This window comes from Natrix helvetica, assembly GCF_964273705.1.
Source record: "Natrix helvetica genome assembly, chromosome: 5".
NCBI lineage: Eukaryota > Metazoa > Chordata > Lepidosauria > Squamata > Natricidae > Natrix > Natrix helvetica.
In genome coordinates, this window is record NC_138551.1 from 34386937 (window position 1) to 34408727 (window position 21791).

Genomic DNA, 21791 nt, shown 5'->3' on the forward strand with positions numbered 1-21791 from the left:
ATTTGGAAGTGTTTTGCTATTTTAGACAGTTATCTCGATTCATTGCATATGACTTAAATAATTTTCATTTGTTCCAGCTTCAAGTTATTCAGTGTATTGATGTGGCAGAACAAGCATTGACTGCCTTGGAGATGTTATCACGCAGACACAGTAAAGCTATTTTGCAGGCAGTAAGTATTGCTTCCAATTTAAAAAAAGTTATTTTTATAACGATCATTACCATGGTTTTCTCTTCAAGCAAATAAAGACTCCCAGAAATCAAAATCCCTCCCTCTCTCCCCTCCCCTTTCTCTCTCCCTTCCCCTCCCTCCCTGGATGAGCTGAAGTCTCTTATGACTCAAACATTTTTGTAAACTTTTGTTTTTATAGGGAGGCTTAGCAGACTGTTTGCTGTACCTGGAGTTTTTCAGCATAAATGCTCAGAGGAATGCATTAGCTATTGCTGCCAATTGCTGCCAGAGCATCACTCCTGATGAGTTTCACTTTGTTGCAGATTCTCTTCCACTGCTTACCCAAAGGCTAACCCACCAGGTTGGAAAATCCTTTGAACTGTTGTATGGTTTAAGGCTTTCATGTTGTACAGTTCAAGATATTTCATGCAGAATTTCCTGTAATTCTAAATGATAGTGAGATCCGTTATGGGAGAAATACTTGATATCAACCTAACTTTACAGCCAAAATAAAAAATCAATTTGTTTCAGGTTTTTGGGCTTTTTTTCTTATGATAAGTTAAGTTAGAAGCTTTTGCTTATTTCTTGGTCGCTATCTTTAAGTTCTTAGTGACATTTTCCAGGATTTCAGTTATGATATGCCTGACATTGTATATTTGTATATTAAAACATAATATTTGTATTCAAACCTTATAGGATAAAAAGTCAGTAGAAAGCACTTGCCTTTGCTTTGCACGTTTGGTGGACAACTTCCAACATGAAGAGGTAGCGTCTTTTTTTCCCCTCTTCAGCATAATCTTAAAAAAGGTTTGATTATATGGAGTATTAATAATTTTTCTTCCTTTTCTCAAAGAATTTGCTGCAGCAGGTTGCTTCTAAGGATTTGCTTACAAACATTCAACAACTCCTAGTAGTGACTCCTCCAATACTGAGCTCAGGGATGTTCATCATGGTGGTGCGCATGTTTTCTCTAATGTGTTCCAACTGTCCTATGCTAGCAGTTCAGCTTATGAAGCAAAGTAAGTTCTTGCGTCAATTATTTTTGTTTTACTAGCTGGTAGTTTTTATAGATGAAGTCCAACGAATCAGTAAATAATGCCAAGCTGGGGAAAGGATGATGCATAGGGTAGCAATAGAAATTATTTTTGAGAAGCTGACAAGGGTACTACAGCACATTTCTTGATGATATGTTTATTGATATTAGCATAGTCCATTACATGGCAAGACTGTTCTGGCAGTAGAGAAAGTTAGTAACATAATTGTTAAAGCCGAAAACAATAGAATAAAAGCAGTAAGTTGCCCACATGACTGCTTTTGTCAACCACTACAATCTCAGCATGCCTGGTTGTGATAGTTAAATGCCAAGTAATTTGTGTGGGGTGACTCGGAATAGGGGGGATCCTGGTGGCTTCACTCAAGAGCTGAAAATCCTCCCTCCCACAATCCAAGCAGGATTTTCAGCCCCTGAGGGAGAGACAAGCATGGCCTTTGTTGGGCATCCCAGGGTCTTCCCTGACATAACTCTCCTTCTTTGCAGTAGCATGCTGCCTTTCTGCTTGGATTTTGGCTCCCTCTCATTGGGGACTGGCTAAAAGAGCTGCATGCCAAGGGACTCCCTTTTAGCCAGCCCTCAGAGACAAGAGTGAGTCTTCGGAACAGGTGGGAACAGTTTGCTCCCTTCCCTGAGAGTTTCCCCTTTGATGTTCTGAGGAATCTGGCAGAGAAGATTGCAAAAGGGGATTACATGATCAAAACGGCGCTTGGCAACTTGTTGTAAAGGCAAACAGGTTGCCAAGCACCCACATTGCAATCATGTGACTGCAATGCTTTGCGGTGGTTGGAAGTCCTTTATGAGCTGCCATAATTCCAGACCAACTAATGGCCATAAGTTAAAGACTAACCAGTAGTCTTCCTGGATATCCTTATCAGCAACAAAATGGTGGCAAATTAGAAGTCCCAGTGTATTGAAAAACCATCCATACTAACCAAGTGCTCCACTACCAAAGTAACAAGCTCACGTCCCACTGGTGGAACTAGGTAAAAACATAATATACATGAGCAGAAACATACTGCAACAACTTAGAATGCCAGAAGAATAAAGCAGACCACTTATACACCTTCCAACAAGAAGGATAGCCACACAACTTTATCAAAGAGTGCCTTACTATTCAACCCACTACAGCGTAACCAACACGAGTTATGAAAAGGATAACACTGCCACACATCAAATACATTGCGAAGCAACAGAGACTAGTACAACCACATGGCACTACCATAGTACATAAACCAATGAAAAGCCTCCAAATCATCTAAAATAAACCAAACTATCCAGTAATCAAAGAAAGAAGAAACCAGAAGTCATGTACAACACATGTAAGAGCTATAACAGCTACTATGTAGGAAAGACAGAATATACAATAAAAATTCCTAAATTTCAGAACATATGGACAGTTAGCCATAGTTTCAACTGGAAATCTGTTAAGAAGCTAAACCAGGTGAAATCTAAAAACATTAGGGAATTCTTGGAAGCTTGGCATTCAGACAAATCAGCAGAGACATAGAGATAAACCACTTTTACATACTATTCAAAACAGATAATTAAAAAGTTAAAAAGCAAACAAAAATGATCGGAACACTCCTTGCCAGCAATCAATACCTAGATAAAGATTAAGACAAACAAGAAGTAAATAATATCCTAATAAAGGAATTAGCAAGTCAGACAAACAAGCAGTAAGCAATAGCTTAATCAAGGAACTACCAAGGAGAAAACAACACCCCCATCAACCCTGACAGGCTAAGTGACTATATAAACAGAGAGCAAACTCCATTTCCTTCCAGCACCGAAGTTGTTATCTAGCCAGATAAAGAAACCTCTGCAAGAAAATAACAAAGCTCGCAGAGCACCAAGACTCCACACATACTGTACTAAGTTTTATTTAGTGGGTAGCCTTAGAAAAGAGACTCCAAAGATCTGTGGCAATATATATCAGTATCATGCCAAGTAATGAAAGTGTTCAAAGTGCAAACTATTTGTTTGGATTGGGCCACAAAATTAATTATGAATCTGGTGTCAGAAGATTGGGGAACTAGAAGAAAGTAGGACCCCAATATTAAGTCTCTGCAAAAGAACAACATAGCAAATCACTTGAGGTATTTAAAAAGTTCATCAGGATCTTTATTATCTCTCAGTGACATCAGACAGACCATAAAAGCAATTTCTTTGTCAAATCCCAGCCTAATATTTGACTGAAATAGATCATGAAAAAAAATTATAAACTTTTAAAGCCTGAACTGGAACTGGATGTCTATATGCCATTAGCTACAGAGAATGTAATGGGGAAAATATTGTTCTAATGCAGGAGTAGCTTTGGCATAATCAAAATTCAACAACTTTCACTGCACTAAACTCTGTTTTGCAAAACTATTTTTTTTTTGGGAAAAATTAATGGATGGAGAGTAGAATGAAGTGGTTTAAAGTAGCTATTGACATAATTGCTTTTATATAAATGCTTCCTTTCTCGTCTTCCTTTTTCTTCCATTCTGTAAATGTTCACATTTCCGGGGAAAAACACATGTATATTTGTACAGAAGAGCCTCATTCTAAAAAAAATTTGATGATTGCAAAATTTTTGAGACGGCCACAATATATCTTTCAATTGTTATATGTCATGACACTTGCCTAAACAAACATACAGAAAGAAAACAATGCCTATCTTTCAGTGTGTCATGTCTTTCTGCCTTCAAGGGCATGTGAAGTAATCAGTGTTGTTGTTATGCTTTTTTTCAATTGTTGTGTCTAGGTACCTAATTCATACAGCTAAAAGTTGGGTTTGCGTAGCATATCCAATTTATTTATGTTCTGACATTGCATTTGTTTATTTTATCAAACACAGTTGTTTAAAGGCTATTGATTCCAGCAGATTCATAGCATTTCACAAGTGAATTTATGGAATCATCAACAAATAATCTGGGTTTGCATAAGCCACAAAAAATCCTACCCCATGTAGATGTAAAACTAGCATATATAACCATTTCCCCACAGATCTTCCATATGATTTACATCATGTAAATCTGCCTAATATATGTTTTCAAAGCAACATGTTGGTTATACATTACAGCAGAAACTAATATTCTAATTGTGTGGTTTTTATTAAAGATATTGCAGAAACTCTTCACTTTCTCCTTTGTGGAGCCTCAAATGGGAGTTGTCAGGAACAAATTGATCTTGTTCCAAGAAGTCCTCAAGAACTGTATGAACTTACTTCACTTATCTGGTAGGTTTCATCTGAAATTATTATTCAGTTTTTGTCCAGGATCATATTTCATAATACCTAAAATGAGATGAATGCTGTTACTAAAACACACATTTACTGTTAAAATGTTGACTTGTTCTTTTTAGTGAATTGATGCCATGCTTACCTAAAGAAGGAATTTTTGCTGTTGACACTATGCTAAAGAAAGGAAACGCGCAAAACACAGATGGTGCAATATGGCAGTGGCGAGATGACAGGGGTCTCTGGCATCCCTATAACAGAATTGATAGCCGGATAATTGAGGTAGTAACATCAGCATATAAACAACTGCATTTTATATAGGGGGTTGGACATCACTTATCAGCCACTGTCATAAATGTAACAACAACTAATCAAATTTCAATTACGAATTGCAGGTAGATGTTCGGAATTAGCTAGTTGGCAAGATGTGATACTTACGAATTTAATATTCATAAATTACTGAATCATTTGTTTACTTTATCTGTATGATTAAAAAGTATTTCTTCCTAATATTATATTTATTGCTGTTGAAAAGATGTCTCTACTGTCCATCAGCAGGATCACGGGATAGATTAAATAAAATCAAGATGGTTAAACAATTTTTTAAAAAAGCCAATACACTTTTAAAAGTATTATTCTGATATTAGTCACATATAAAGTTACATGAACTCATAGACCTGATTTCCATTTGACATTAAGCCAAAATGGTGGTTTAAAAAAATCCTGCAGAAGCAAATAACACACCCACTATCGTTTAGTGTTGTGTGTGAATTAAGCCATTTAAAGCATTCTGTGATTTCTTAGAAATGTGTTGCTGGGTAGGAAGAAGAGGAAGTTGTCCTAAAATAATTTGTACTTGTATTTAAATTTATATATTTGTTCTCAGGCAGCTCATCAGGTTGGTGAAGATGAAATAAGTCTGTCTACATTGGGGCGTGTTTATACAATTGACTTTAATTCTATGCAGCAGATCAATGAGGATACTGGAACAGCACGTGCCATTCAGAGAAAACCCAATCCTCTAGCCAATACCAGTACTAGTAAGCACTATTTTATTTTTGTCACTGAAGAGTGCTTCCTGTGTAGTCTTACAATTTATTTTTTCATACATTTATTTCTAGTTTTCTATGCAGCCACCATTCCATATTCCAATTCCACATGGTTACAATGAAATAGCAAAAAACTGTAAAAATAGCAATAAAATTTTTTAAAAGCTTACTGAAGACCAGTATTAATGCTATTGTCTAAATTTATTTCACCTTGGAGGAGATAATTTTGTAGGTATCCTGTGTCAATATAGCAAAGGGCGATAATTTTACTCAGAAATGTTGGAAGCCAGTGCACTTCCCACAAAATGCTTAAATTGCTTTATATTTAAATGTAACTTCAGGTAGAATACATTGCAATAGCCCAATCAGCACGGAATGAGAGTGTAAGTAATTTTTGTCAGAGTCTCTTGCTCTAAAGGAGATGTAGTTGAGCAGTGGTATCCCTGTTAGTGGTCCAAGCTGTTAATCTACCTGGAGTAAATCCACTAGCTTTATATATTCATAATTCAAAAAGCAGATCCCATCTTGGGTTACTAATATCTTGTAGAAGGCATGCTAGTAAATTATTGAACTGCATATATCCCAGGGGTTTCAATTAGCAGGTTTAGCCACACACAAAAAAGGAGGGGGGCGTGCTGGAAGAGTGCTCCGGGGGGGGGGGGGGAGAGGCAACAATGAGCAAAAACGGCCCGTTTGCTCATTTTTACCCTCCCCAGCTCCCAGGAGCACTTTGCAAGCCTCCCAAACCCTCTGCATGTCCATTTTTGCAAAGGGGGTGGGGTTTCGGTAGGCCAAACATGCGGTATTCTGTGTATAAGACACACTCAGATTTTCACCCTCTTTTTTGAGGGAAAAAGGTGTGTCTTATACTCTGAAAAATACGGTAAATTATACTGAAATTTGTGCTATTCTGTTGGATCTCACTCAGTGGTGGTAGAATGCTATATTTCAAATCCCAAGGGAGAATATTTCTTTCAGTATGGAGTTAGAGAGATAAGTGAACTCGCCAGTGCTTGGTTACAGACTACAGAAGTGATGTATGCCATAACTTTGTAACTAGTTAAGGCTATATTACAAAACTATTATGTTTTAGACCCCATGTTTATTTATTTGAATATTATTTGAATTTGACTGTTTTATTTATATTTTAAATATGTCCTTCATTTCTTATGATCTATATTCTTTTCTAAAACATTGAGCATTAGCTTGGTGTAATAGTTAAGATGTTGGTCTAGAACAGAGGCCCCCAAACTTGGCAACTTTAAGACTTATAGACTTCAACTCCCACAATTCTCCAGCCAGCACAGCCAGCAAGTCTTCAAGTTGCCAAGTTTGGGAACCTCTGGTCTAAAATGGGGCGTTGGTTCTTACCTGATACGCCCCTTTTCTGGGCAGGTGGAAACAGCAGTCATGCATAGGACTGAGTCTACTGATTTGACGTCATAGCCTCTGAGGAGAGTCCTCCAGCTTCTTTGACGAAGGAGATAAGTAGGCTGCTGTGCTCTAATAGGTTGCTCTCGACATTCACATCTCCAGATTATCACATTACTGCCCTTCTGCGAACTAGGCCCACACAGAAAGAGAGGGTGGGGATGACTGCTGTCTCCACCTGCCCAGAGAAGGGGCGTATCAGGTAAGAACCAATGCCCCATTCTCCAAAGTTGGTGGAGGCAGCAGTCATGCATGGGACGTACCAAAGCTAGGATGGTCCCTGGGAGGGCATGAGATTGGCCTAGGAGGCAGAAGAAGGAAGAACGTGCTGGAGCACCCGTCTTCCGAAAGCTGCATCTGCTGAAGCGTATCTAGCCACCCGGTAGTGACGGATAAAAGGAGTCAGAGTAGTCCAAGCAGCCGCTCTGCAGATTTCCTCTACCGAGGCTTGTGTGGTCCAAGCCGCCGAGGTAGCCGCACTACACGTTGAATGAGCCGTGATGTTGGTTGCAGGAGAGAGATGATTAGTAAGGTAAGCCCTTGAGATGGCAGATCTGATCCAACGCCCTACCATGGATGGAGAAGCTTTGAGTCCCTTCTTGGTGGGATGGAAGGAGATGAAAAGAGCTTCAGTGTGTCTGAAGTCAGCTGTTCTGGTAATATAGATTTTGAGGGCCCGCCGCACATCCAGCGTGTGCCACTTGCATTCGAACCGATGAGTAGGATTGGGACAGAAATTTGGAAGAGTAAGGTCTTGAGACTGATGGAAAACCAAATTTACCTTAGGGATAAAAGTGGGATTGAGGCAAAGGACCACACGGTCTGGATGAAAAACACACAGATCAGATCTGACAGAAAGGGCTGTCAACTTAGAAACCCGTCGCGCCGATGTGACAATGACCAGGAAGATTGTTTTCAGCGTAAGATGTTGCAGCGAGGCCGATCTGAGAGGCTCAAAGGGTGTTCTGTGAGGTATTTAAGGACCCTGCCAAGATCCCAAGAAGGAAAGTGATGGATAACCTGGGTGTTGTCTGTGCCTGAGATGTGTTCGGCGTGTAGAGATAGAAGATTATACACTGCAGACATGATCACCTCAGGTCCTTTCCTTCTTGGGTTGGATTATGGATGCTGCAGGAGATAAATCATCCTCTGAATCCGAAGATAAATCAGGAGGAGGGCTAGGCTCAGCAGGCCTTTGGGCCTGGAAAGGATGAGGCTCTGAATGTTTGGTCTTGGCCCTGGCCTTCCTAGGAGGTGCCTGTGGTGCATCACCTTCGTGCTGTGAAGGCGAGTTAGCAGTGGCCCCACGAGTAGGCCTTGGAACCTTGGCAGGGGGCTCAATATTTGGAGCCTCTGGGGCAGGCCTGCGCCTGTTGGATCTGGGCACTGGAGAGCCGGTGGAAGGATTAGGAGCCTGAGTGGTTAGAGGAGCCTGTGGCTCATGGGCAGGAGAGGAGGCCAGGGCCTGTACTCACGACCTGGTTGATCTGAAGAAGGAGCCTTAAAATGGCCCCCAGAGGACTTTGCACCAAAACAAAATGGCCACTGAGGCTCAAAAGCCTATGGACCAGGCACCACGAGGTGGAAAAGGCTACAGAATGATGAAGGCGATAAGGGCCCTGAATGAAAGGCTGCGGAATCGGTGGAGGCAGCGGCTTCGGTGTTGCAAGCAGCAGTGGTGGTGATTAGCGGTGGCAGCGATGATTAGTGGCGGCGGAGTTTAGCGGTGTCGGCAGTGATGAAGCAGCAGCGGTGGCGCTTTGAAGTGGCAGTGGTGCTTATGGTGGCGGCAGCGTGTGGCAGCGGCGGGGCGGCAAGGACGGAAGCGCTAATCGTGGCCTCCAACAACCAGTGCCCGGCAGTGCTTCCAGCCGCAAGAGAGAGATCCGGCAGGCTGAAAGCCTTGAAGGGAAAGAAACTCTCTTGGCCGCTCTTTGCAACAGCAACCTAGGGCTAAAAAGCCTTGGCTCCAAGAGGAGCTGTCCTCGATGATCCTTCCTCCAATTGGTAATTTAGATGATTTCCCAATTGAAAAATTTTAGTCATAAGCTAATTATAAAAGTTTTAGATAGTCAATTCAGCAATTTAAATTAATAATTTGAGGAGGGAGCAATTAGCACAGCCAGTCCCAATCGAACTGAGTCTAAAGAAGCGGGAGGATTCTCCTCAGAGGCTATGACGTCAAATCAGTAGACTCAGTCCTATTGATTACTGGCTGAGTTAACTCATGCATGACTGCTGTCTCCACCAACTTTGGAGAAACTAGGAGACTGTGAGTTGTAGCATTGACAGCAACACTGAGTAACTTTAAATCAGTCTCTCTTCCTCAGCCAACCTACTTCAAAGGATAATTATTGTGGGGAAAATTGGAAGAGGAAGAACTATTATGTGTGTTCACTGCCTTGAGTTGGTTGTAAAGTAATAAAGACAAGATAAAAAATGAATAAATGTTCAACAAAACTTTAAGAAAGGTTATTTATTTCCTAGTGCTTTGTTTGAAATTTAGTCCGTTACTGGGAAATTTATATTTTTTGTAAATGTAAATGTGTCAAATGTTTTCTAAAAGAATGCTGTAATATATAAATGGAATGGAATGGAATCGAATTGAATACTATGTGTACATTTAGCTCAATGCAAATAATTAAACTTCTATCTATCCTTTTGCAGCCGGACATCCAGAATCAAAGAAGGATGATGCTCGAGCACAGCTAATGAAAGAAGATCCAGATCTAGCTAAATCTTTTATTAAAATCTTATTTGGTGTTCTCTATGAAGTGTATAGTTCTTCAGCCGGACCTGCTGTTAGACACAAGTGCCTTAGAGCAATTCTTAGAATAATTTATTTTGCTGATGCTGAACTTCTGAAGGATGTACTGAAAAATCATGCTGTGTCAAGGTACTTTTATCTTTGTTGTGAATGATACTAAAAAAAATACTTGAGTTTTCCTGAAACCAGTGTCTTGAAATTTTAATAATTAAATTAAAGTATTTAATTGTTTAAAGTTTCTGTATTTGGCAATTATAGCTACAGTGAGAATTGTTGAGAACGTTACTTAATCAACATTAGATGTTTATTATTTAATATTAAGTGCCCGCTGCTTCATTTACTTATATTAATACAGCATGTTTCCTATCTGAGTAGAATCAGGCCAATTATAGAATATTCCTGCTTAATACAGTAATAAAGTAATATGCAAACATTTATTTAAAATTATTGGATTGAGTCCAAGTGAAAGTCAGATGTTACTGATGGAAATATTACTATTAAGAGAAGTGTAAAGCAAAGGTGTATTTTAGACTTCTTCCCCTTTAATTTCTTTATTAATAATTGAGGCTTTCACATTTTCTGTTCATTATCCCATAGTCTTAGGAAATTGCACCTTCAGCTTTGTAGTTCATTTAATTTTGTCATTCTCCCAAGTGGGAATGAGAAAGGCATTGAGGTCATTGTCTTTTTGCCTAAATATTACTTAGAATAAATGATCAAAAAACTAGTACCGTTATTAGTTTTTGCACTGCATATTGCAGGGCGCATAAGTAGTAAATATAAGTATCTTGAGCTGCAGCTGGATCTCTCTTTATCTTAGAGCACACATTTCTCTTATTGGGTCAGGATGTTCAACATATCGCCTCATCTTGATATTTTCCCATTCAAAATTTTATTCCTGCAGCTTGCAGGGTCTTGCTAAAAAAATTTCTCAGCTTGTTTATGGAATTCAGATTTGTACTTTAACAAGTTTAATATACTGGAAAATGCTGTCCCAGAATTAGTCTTATTTCCTATCATATTACTGACAAATTGCTTTTAGGAAAATTTTAGTGTCACCTACAAAGGAAATAAAGAGCTAATGAGAAATTATACAAATAATGCAAAAAAAGTAAGAAATAGCAGGATAAAAAATTTAAGGTGTGAGACAGGAAAAGGAAATATAAGTAACAATAGTTCACATCAGTGTTATTTGTCTCTCCTTGCAAACCATCTTTGCTTCTCTTACCATGCTCTTTATTACATTTATTCTTTAACTTCTTATTGAAGCTTCTTTTTGAAGTTCATGTCCATCCAACCACAATTCAGTTGTCTCTTTCTCTTTGACCCATTCATTTTTCCTTTCTCTATTTGTTGATTACAAATTCTTCACTTACCGTATTTTTCAGAGTATAAGATGCACCTTTTTTCCTCAAAAAAGAGGCTGAAAATCTTATACATCGAATACAGCATTTTTTGCCTCCTGAAGCCCCGCCCCTTCACCAAAATGGCCGTGCCTAGCCTTATGGAGGCTTTCAGCTCCTGGGGGCTGGAGAGGGCAGAAATGAGCAAGAAATGGGGTGTTTTTGCCCCCCCATAAGCCTCCATAAGGCTATGCATGCAATTCTTTTGACAAAAAAACAGCCTGTTTTCGCGAAAAACAGGGTTTTTTGCTCTTTTTTGCCCCCCCCCCAGCACTCTGCAAGCCCCCCCAAGGCTATTGATGCCTTTTATATGAAAAAAACGGGCCTGTTTTCGTGAAGTTTGCAGAGTGCAACCCCCCCCCTTCAGAAAGCTCTTTAGTTAGTGTGATTGATGAGAATTACATTGATCAAATGCTGTGCCAGCAGAAACAAATCTTAGGTGCTGCAGGTTGCCAGTGATTTCCTTCTCCAGCACATTGATAAATACACCTGGAAACATCTATCTATCTACTGTATTTCTCTCTCTCCCTACCTACCTACTGCATTTCTGTCTATCCCTCTATCTACCTACTCTCTATCTCTCCCTACCTACCTACTGTATTTCTCTCTCTCTATCCCGCTAGCTACCAACTTACCTACCTACTCTCTCTCTCTCCCTAACTACCTACTGTATTTCTCTCTCTATCCCTCTACCTACCTACCTACCTACCTACCTACCTACCTACCTACCTACCTACCTACTTTTTTTAAAAAAAAAAGCCTCTTCAAAACCTTGGTGCATCTTGTACTCCGGTGCATCTTATACTCCGAAAAATGCGGTATTCCCTGTGAATCACCTAACCACTTCAGAGAACTTGTTTTTTATTGGCTAATTTTTTGCATTCCTTTCCCATTCTCATTTAGCATTCATTTGTTTTTACCCCATTCCTTCATGTTACGGTGTCTAACTTCTTCCTTATTCCATTGCATTCAATATAACTTTTCTTTCCTGACATTCCGAGCTCTTCTACATAACAAAGCAGGCAGAAGCAGGATCTCCTTCATACCCAATTCAACTTATTTTGACAAATATTCATTCCTTGTAATAGACCATACTATTTACCAGCTTTCTACCAGCAGTTGCATTTCTTAAAATTTCTTAATGTTCCCATTTGTTTAAAACATTCTGCTAAATCTCATTTACTTACTTCCATTTCTCTGTCACAATAATTATATCATTTGACATGCTAATTTTCATAGCTGTACACCACATTGCATCCCAAATTCCACATAACGTATCTAGGGGATCTGTACAATGCTATGTGTGTGTATAGTGTGTGTATATTCATGTGTGCCCTATACTTTTTACTTTTTTACTTTTACTTCCATCATGTACCACTTTACCTGCTGCATCCTGCCACCAATTCTCAACTACATACAGAATTAGTGCAAAACACAACCCAATTCTATATCTTACGTTTTCCCTAAGTAAAGAATAATAGATTTTCTTTCTCAAATTTGTATTATTTCTCAATGAGAATTGAGTCAAATATTCAGCAATAAAGACAAGAAATACAAATAATTTAGGAATGTATAGTTATTTTCAAACACTATTTTGGAAAAATGTACAGTCCGGCAAATAATAAACAAACAAACAAACAAACTCATGTTCCATTGTAGGACTTTGTTGTTCCATTGTAGGACTTGCATATTAGTATATTGGGTATGCAATAGAAATGTAAAGTCCAGGGCTAATGTTATTTTCAATATACTTTTCCTTCCCATCTTCTGCATTGTGCTCACTATTTAAAATAACATAATTTATCAAACTTAAATTGTCAGACCTGGAAGCCATTTTTATATGCATTTTACATCATCTTCTTTTTTGTTGTTTGGTTATTACAGTCATATTGCCTCTATGCTATCAAGTCAAGATCTTAAGATAGTCGTTGGAGCCCTTCAGATGGCAGAAATTTTAATGCAAAAATTACCTGACATTTTTAGTGTTTACTTCAGGAGAGAAGGTAATGTGAACTTTTGACTGGATTCTGGTATTTGGTATCCTACATACAGTTTTGATTATATGCAAAGATAATAATAAGGTAATAATCAACTAGTTGTCAGCCCTTGGGCTGCCATTCGCGGTGCGCGTGATATCTCCTGCTGTTCCTGGTAGCGTGTCTCCATTCAGTATAAATTCGGTATTGTAGAACAATGAAAATTAAACTTCATGCTGTGTGATTCTTAGGCTGTAAAGACTTGATGGAGCTCCCTATAATGATATGTGAGAATTACCTTTGGAGATTGGAAGAAAACCCATATTGTAGACAATGGTCCGATGAAAGGCAATTTAGTCCATACTCTCCCTAGTTTTCCAGACACTAAAAAGGGAGATGAGGGGATAAGTACTTTTATTCTAACAAGATTGTTAATGTAACCTTACAATAAAATTGGATTAGTTCAACCAGGTGTCGTTTTTGTATCTCTTACAAGGCTGAGGTCCCCTCAATCCTTCTAATGAACTTTAGTGGTACACCAGTTCTAGCACTAACATTTAGTGCAACTCTTCTGGCCACAGAAAGGTTTTGGGGCCGAGTGAGCTGTCTCAATCTCCTAGCTGCAGGAGCAGTTTCAAGAAGGAGCACTTGCATACAAGAGGGGCAACCTGAAGACAAGTTGCTATCTGTTTCTTTTGAGTGCTCTTGAATCAGTTATGATTCTGATGACTTCTTGGACAGTTCTATGCAGTTTTCTTGGTGGTTTGCAATTATTTCTTTCAGGTTAATTTTTGATTTCCTGTCTAGGGCTGATAAAGATGGTAAAACATGGTAACCATGATACCATGTTACCTCTCATCATATATTTAAGATTGTGAAAAATGTTTCAAAATCAAAGTAATTTTCCTGTTTTGAATTCATAAAAATTTGTTTTGAATTTAAAACAATATTTCAGCCATCTTGAAAGTGTTTGGAGCTTGAACCAGAACCCAAATGAACCAGACAGTCTGTACTTACACAGACCAGCTGTTGGTCCAAACAGGATATTTTAAATTTTAAATGGCTTGAAATCCAAGCATTTTGGATACCATCACCCTCATTGACATGTCTTTACTCTGCATTCCCTACTACATCGTCTCTTTCTTCTTCCTACTTCTAAGCGAATTTGAAATGTAGATTTTTAATATGGAAAAATGGTTTAGGGAACACTTGCTTGTTTCTGAGTCTATCCGCAGCAAGAAACATCTGTACTTTTATTTACGAGAGGAAATTGTTTTCTTGTTTTGGTTAGTTGTCAAATAATGGTTGAATAAGTTCATTTTTTCCATTTGCTTGTTTTTGTTGTGGGATAAACTTGATTTAAGTATTTTACATTATATTTTATTGTACCACTGTTTGCAAGTAGGATAACTTTGGAATACTTGTGATCATTAGCCTATACAAAACTGGGCATCATGATCTTTGAGTGCACATGCATAAATAGAGGGATAGAATCAAGATCACGTGAAGTGTTAATACCACTTTATAATGCCTTGGTAAGGCCACACTTGGAATATTGCATTCAGTTCTGGTCGCCACGATGTAAAAAAGATGTGGAGACTCTAGAAAGAGTGCGGAGTAGAACAACAAAGGTGATTAGGGGACTGGAGACTAAAACATATGAAGAACGGTTGCAGGAACTGGGTATGTTTAGCTTAAGAGAAAGAAGGACTAGGGGAGACATGATAGCATTGTTCCAATATCTCAGGGGTTGCCACAAAGAAGAGGGAGTCAAACTATTCTCCAAGGCACCTGAGGGTAGAACAAGAAGCAATGGGTGGAAACTAATCAAGGAAAGAAGCAACTTAGAACTGAGGAGAAATTTCCTGACAGTTAGAACAATTAATCAGTGGAACAGCTTGCCTCCAGAAGTTGTAAATGCCCCAACACTGGAAGTCTTTAAGAAGTTGTTGGATAGCCATCTGTCTGAAACGGTATAGGGTTTCCTGCCTAGGCAGGGGGTTGGACTAGAAAACCTCCAAGGTCCCTTCCAACTCTACTATTGTATTGTATTGTATTATTTATTTTTTAAAGTAATTATTGAACCATGTTGCCTCTATCCAATTCTTAAAAGTAAAATTTTAATCTAATGAGCTATAAATCTGTCACCTTTTTCAGGAGTTATGCACCAGGTGAAGAATTTAGCAGAATCAGAGGCTTTACTGACAAGTCCCCCCAAGGCTTGCACTAATGGCTCAGGAACACTTAGTGCTACTACAACAGTAAGCACTGGAACAGCCACTACTGCTAGCAATGCTGCTTCAGACTTAGGTTCTCCAAGCTTACAGCATAGCAGGGAAGACTCTTTGGACCTGAGTCCACAGGGGTGAGTTAACATGACTGGGTCTCTGAATCAGATATCCTCCTAAGGTATCTTATCAACTGGTTCAAGATTTTCTGTTCTTTATTTGCATATAAAGAAAATTGGAGTGAAGAACATTATGATTCAGTATTTAATGAGTGAGTTTTAAAAGTCAACATAATTGGATGTTAGTATTGTTGTAATAATTTTGGACTTTCTCCTACATACATTTGTTTTTTTAAAGTCTGCATTTTTGTTCTAGCTGTCTTTGATCTTTTAAAATATATCAGCAGCTGATATTCAATGAATTATTTGCCAACCTGTCTCAACCTGTTTTTTTAAGCCATACAAAATGAAAAGGTAGTACAAATCACCTGAGTATCAAGGCAGATATTTGTCTTCTAAACAATGCTTAAATGTTAAAATGTTAGCTGCTGACAAGTATATCTAGTAGGATCATTTAAAATCCATATGTATTTAAACTGATATTTGTTGAAATGTGAAGCCATATTAATAAGCCTGATATATAATGTGTTTTGATTCAATAGCCGACTAAGTGATGTTTTGAAGAGAAAAAGATTGCCAAAACGTGGACCCCGAAGGCCAAAATATTCACCTCCCAGAGATGAGGACAAAGTAGACAATCAAGGTAAGTTTTGTCAAAACAGGTATTGTAAATTATTAAAATAAATTGAGATCTAGGTTTCTTCCAGCCAACAAAACCATCTCAAGTGAAACTGCTGGGATAACCCACTTATGAAAAGCCTTTCACTGACATCAAGGTTTCCCCCTTCTTGACAATACAAACTGTTTCATAAGGCTTCTCTTCAATGTACAGATGCCATCAGGGGTTTTTTCACATCTAAAATGTTTGAAATATTTAATTTTTAAATATGCCATGGATATTCTAATCCTGCTCTTAAGTCCTGTTACCTTAGATGCGTTATTATTTCTTATCATAGCTTGTGATAAGAAATATCATACTTTTTGCTTTTGCTGTAAACTGCTGTAAGTCCCTTCATTGAAACCAACAGTATACATATTTAAATGAATGGGCAAGCAAGCAGTTAAATGTTGGTTACATAACATGAAATAAGAAGCTAGAATCTGGAACATCCTGGCTTATTCTTAAATATCTGTATGCTTGTTATTATTTATTTGCAGTTACCTTGATTTGCTTGGGAGGGAAAAAACAGTAATTATGGCATTTGGGTGACCCAAAGTATTATGGTAATAGGAGAAACCAACAGCAAATTTCTAATATTAAAAAAAAAACCTTTCTAAATGCAAACACACAATATTTTTTAAAAACCAGATTGATATCTTGTTTCAGACTGAGCATCCACCAACAGTTTGATTTAGAAAAGGTTTACTGATGAGTAGTGTTGCAGGGAATTGCAAAAAATTAACTGTTCAGATGCATGTTTGCTCTGGAAAACACAGGGAAATAAAAGTCTGTCTTGATAGCTAGGCAAAGCGCAAATGGTTTAGAGTTAAGTCCAGAGTCAAACTGTAGGGCATTGATAGAATACAGGTAGTCCTTTATTTACAACAGCTCATTTAGTGACCGTTGGAAGTTACAAACTATTGCAGCATTCCCATGTTCATGTGATCAAAATTCAGATGCTTGGCAGCTGACTCATATGTATGACCATTGGAGTATTCTGGGGTCATGTGATTACCTTTTGCAAGCTTCTGACAAGCAAAAGTCAATGGGAAAGCCAGATTCATTTAACAACTCTGTTACTAATTAAAACAATCGCAGTGATTCACTTAACAACTGTGGCAAGAAATGTCATAAAATGGGGCAAAATGTACTTAACTGTCTCAGCAACATTAAGTTTGGGCTCAATTGTGCTTCGCAAGTCAAGGAATACTTGTACAAATTTTGGAAAAGAAGCTGCAACAGCAGACAGAGAGGGGGGAGGAGAGGGAGAGAGGGAGGCAAATGTTCACTGCAGTCTGGAAATCAAACTTGAGAGAGATAGTCAGCTAGTCAGAGCTATAAAACAGAGTAGGATATAGGAATGCAGATCCTAGGGGATGAGTTGTTTCCAGCAGAGGGGCAATTATTGGCAGCTATTCTTAAATAGGCCAGTTGGATGAATAGCTCAATTATAAGCATTTGTGCGTTTCTTGTGTAACTGAGCAGCACAGATACATCTGGAATTGGATATGCTGCCAGAATCTGATTTCTGGCTCTCACTTAGCTCTCCTCCCCTGCTCCTGGAGATTTCCTGCCCCAGGTAATTGATGCTGAATGGGATCTGATGGTTGACTGTCAGCACCAAGATTCAGCAGACACCCAAACATCAGGCCTCTTGGTATCTTGACAGTCTTGACAGTTGGTACATATACCAAAAACTGTTAGTGTTATATGCCTGCAATATGGGTATGTAAAGCATGAAGAATACATGTACTCATTTTAAAAGTACATTTGGTAATATGATACTATTTTTAATTCACTTAGCAGCTGTGGCTGCTTACAGATTGCTGTGGGTTGAATCACATACAGAGTATTAAAAAAACATAAATGTTGGTAATCTAGAACAAACTTAAGATAATTGGCAAATGTATTCATGCTATGTAAGTTCCTTTAAAGTTAAAGTGTGTTACCGTTTTCCATTATTTTCTAAAAGCAAAAAGCCCTACTGCTACGCAATCTCCCAAATCTTCCTTCTTGGCAAGTTTGAATCCTAAAACGTGGGGAAGATTAAGCACACAGTCGAACAGCAACAACATCGAACCAGCACGTACAGCTGGTGTGAGTGGTCTGGCAAGAGTTGCTTCAAAAGATACAATATCCAACAACAGGTACCCTCACAAAAAACGGAAATCGGCTTTGTTATATAAAAGACAATTCTATACAATGTTCAATATGATTTTTTACTTTTATTTTTTAATGTATTTATTGGTCTGTAGCAACTAAGCTTCTAACTCTTAGTGACAGAAGATCCTGAAGAGCATGATGGGATGGGTCAGAAATGTTATCCAATAGTTAGATGATGGAAATTACCAAGGAATGGGAGTATGTGTGAAAAATCAAAGAACAAATCATTCAAGCTAAAACCAAGATAAATAAGTAGGACAAGACTTTTATGTTTCTATAAAAAGAAAAGGAATGTTGAAGAAACTAGTCAGTCAGAAATAAGCAGATTACTGGTGGAAGAAAAAAATAGTTTTCATTCTCTCTGAAATGATGTGATTTGTTTATGTTATAAATGTATATTCAAAGAGTTGTTCAGAGAATGTGTGTAATACAATGGTGGTAATGTATTAAATTGTGCATCTCTTGTAGAGAGAAAATTAAGAGTTGGATTAAAGAGCAGGCTCACAAATTTGTGGAACGTTATTTTAGTTCGGAGAATATGGATGGAAGTAACCCTGCACTAAATGTGTTACAGAGACTTTGCACTGCAACTGAACAACTCAACCTTCAGGTTAGGATATCTTTTTCATCTGCCTTTGAATAAAAGGGTAACTTTTGTGGGAGAATAATTAAGCACTTTGCTGCTTAAACTATATATATCTTCTCGCTTAAGTAAATTTTTTTAATGCACATAGCTTTGCTTTGGAAAAGATAGATTTTAAAGCTTGGCAGTGCTCAAGGGTTATAGGTTTTTCTTGCTTGTAGTTTTTTTTGTTGAAGAAAGATGATGATATGCTGTCACTATCAGTTTTTATTCAAATAATTTTTAAGGGTATAATTAGAATTGTACCAGCTTCTTCTTTTTAATTCTAAGACGTAATTTTGTAATGATATTCTTAAGCACAATTGAACATCGAGCTAAGGCACTAGTGAAGGTGTGAATTTAATATTACAAACAGAAGTAACGGGCTGACCAGGGCTGAGTACATAATAATTGTTATGGAATTCTTATTCCATTAATGATCCAGTATGAAGATGCGCATGTCCATGGAAGACCAAGAGAAAATATAGCAGGATAGATACATCTTATGTTTGAAGTGCACTAGAAATTTACATTTGATTAAATTTTGGATTTAATCTGCAGCCAATGAAATATTTTCCCTAGAAATATGTATCTTAAAGTAACTAAATATTTAAAAAGGTCAAACATTGGGGGAATTGAACTTTGAAACTAAACAAAAACTATTACTTTAAGCACTTCAAAAACAGTTGTACTCATTTCATGGTACAGGTAGTCCTCATAGAGCAGTTTGCAGTTGCAACAGTAATGAGAAAGTAACTTTGCAACTAATCTTCACATTTATTTATTACATTTCTGTACCAGCCATCTCACTGATAAGAGTGATCTTTGCAGGTCTGTAAAGGGAAACGAAAGCTGAAGTAACAATGTAAGCACAGTTACAGTTTCAGCTAGTGACCACTTTACAAACAAATTGCCGGTCCCCATTGTGGTTGCTAAATGATTTCCTATAGTAGAACATATTCATACTAATGCAAAGGATGATAGGCTTCTAGTTTGTCCAATCCTCGTGGTTACTTTAGAAATTGTTTTCCAGTGTTTCTGCAAACATAGTCTTGTTGCTTTGCTTTCCACTAAACATAAAGCTGCTTTAATGATTTGTTAAAGATATATGTTTCATTCAAGGCCTTATGCATTGCAAAACACCTTGATCTGGTATCTATTTAATTCAGTCCTTGGGTAATAAAATTATTTCATGATTTTGTGGCTCTTAATATTCTCATCAGGCTGTTTTAAGTGTTTTTCATATTTTTATTCACTAATTTGTAATAGTAGATATCCATACAGGTATAATTGATCGTATACTAATTAGTGAGCAGTGGATGAATTAATATTTCAGGATTCACAAATAATTGGTACTGATGAATTTAGTAAGCCACAGTTGAAACAATTATAACAATTGCTGTTATGAAAGTAAGAGGGAAATAAGAAATGCATAATTTGGTCCTTAATGTTTGTTGCCTCAATCAGTCAGAAGAAAACATTTTGTGTGTGTATGTGTCAATGTTTCACTTGGATGGCTCTGAGGAAATGTTTTGAACATAAATATTTCAAGGATCCTATTTGTGTGGGTCATGCATTGCATGAGTGTATTGTGCCCTAACTTTTACTTATAGTGTAGGTTCTGTGCATACTCAGATATGACAAAACAGGTCAGTTAAAGTCAAATCTGCATATATTTTGCAGTACATCTTTCTCTCATTTCTGTTTTTAACTACCTGCTTCTGTTCCATTTATGGAATAGTTCTAACACTACTAAGCCTTCTTATATAGAAACTATTTCTTTCAGGCGGATGGTGGAGTTGAGTGCCTTGTAGAAATTCGTAGTATAGTCTCTGAGTCTGATGTCTCTTCATTTGAGATCCAGCACAGTGGGTTTATGAAGCAGCTGCTACTTTACTTGACGTCAAAGGGTGAAAAAGATGCTGTAAGCAGAGATGTCAGATTGAAAAGGTTCCTTCATGTGTTTTTCTCTTCTCCTGTAAGTATTCATGTGTTGTTCGGTATTATAGCGGTCTTTTCATTCCAGTGTACATTATTTACTCTATAATAAGTCTTTTGAATATATTAAAGACATTTCTGCCAGATAAATATGCTGGTTATTTTATCCCAGTAACTGCTTGAGAGCCAAATTATGAAATATGGTTTGATGCTAACCTCATACAAAGAAAAATATCTGAGTTTTCTATTTGATATGTAAATTCTTCAGTTTAATGATCGAGACAGTTAACAAATTAAATAAAATACAATTATACTGCTCTTGGTGAACGATAGTCTATCAGAGTTGTACTGTCTTGAACATTTGGAATATAGCTTCCGTTTTGTCCAAAGAAGTAAAATAATAATGTATTGTTTAATTTCAGTTCCTCATTAAGAGCTATATGAATTCAGTAGTCCCTTTCAAATATATAATTCTGTTCCATTTCTGTTTGTCCATTTGGATTATTTAAATGTTGACTTGTCCAAGTTTTGTGAATTTTACATAATGGGAAAAAAATAACTTTTACAGCTTCCTGGAGAAGAACCCCTTGGAAGATTGGAACCTTTAGGAAATGCACCTTTGTTAGCATTGGTCCATAAAATGAATAATTGTCTTAGTCAGATGGAGCAATTTCCAGTTAAAGTCCATGACTTTCCAAGTGGAAATGGAACGGGGAGCAGGTAAGGATTAATGCTCAGGTAAACTTATTTGTATTCCTTGTAGCATAATCATAATCCCTATATTATGAATTCTGCACAGGTAAAATTATATACTATATGGTGTTTATTGTTTCTTTTCTTTAAATACTAAACAGGTATTTCCAAATTAGTGGAAAATCTTAAAATGTTCTTTGTAGAAGTTTCAAGAATATAATATTTACAAAACTCCAGTTTCCTAATCTGGCATGATACATGAACTTCACTTGTTGGAATAAGATTTGCCCATTTCAT

The 21791-nt window shown here is 37.5% G+C and overlaps 1 protein-coding gene across 1 annotated transcript in view; it reads left to right on the forward strand.

The window, feature by feature from the left end:
- TRIP12 (thyroid hormone receptor interactor 12) overlaps positions 1-21791 on the forward strand; it is an 86575-nt gene that overhangs the window by 45114 nt on the left and 19670 nt on the right. The window contains exons 9-23 of the mRNA XM_081956358.1: positions 78-170; positions 370-531; positions 867-935; positions 1024-1189; positions 4327-4444; positions 4570-4726; positions 5331-5484; positions 9592-9820; positions 12979-13097; positions 15228-15435; positions 15960-16060; positions 18051-18225; positions 18710-18851; positions 20650-20841; positions 21370-21521. Of these exons, the coding sequence (XP_081812484.1) occupies positions 78-170; positions 370-531; positions 867-935; positions 1024-1189; positions 4327-4444; positions 4570-4726; positions 5331-5484; positions 9592-9820; positions 12979-13097; positions 15228-15435; positions 15960-16060; positions 18051-18225; positions 18710-18851; positions 20650-20841; positions 21370-21521 (2237 nt within the window). The remainder of the gene's footprint in view (positions 1-77; positions 171-369; positions 532-866; positions 936-1023; positions 1190-4326; positions 4445-4569; positions 4727-5330; positions 5485-9591; positions 9821-12978; positions 13098-15227; positions 15436-15959; positions 16061-18050; positions 18226-18709; positions 18852-20649; positions 20842-21369; positions 21522-21791) is intronic.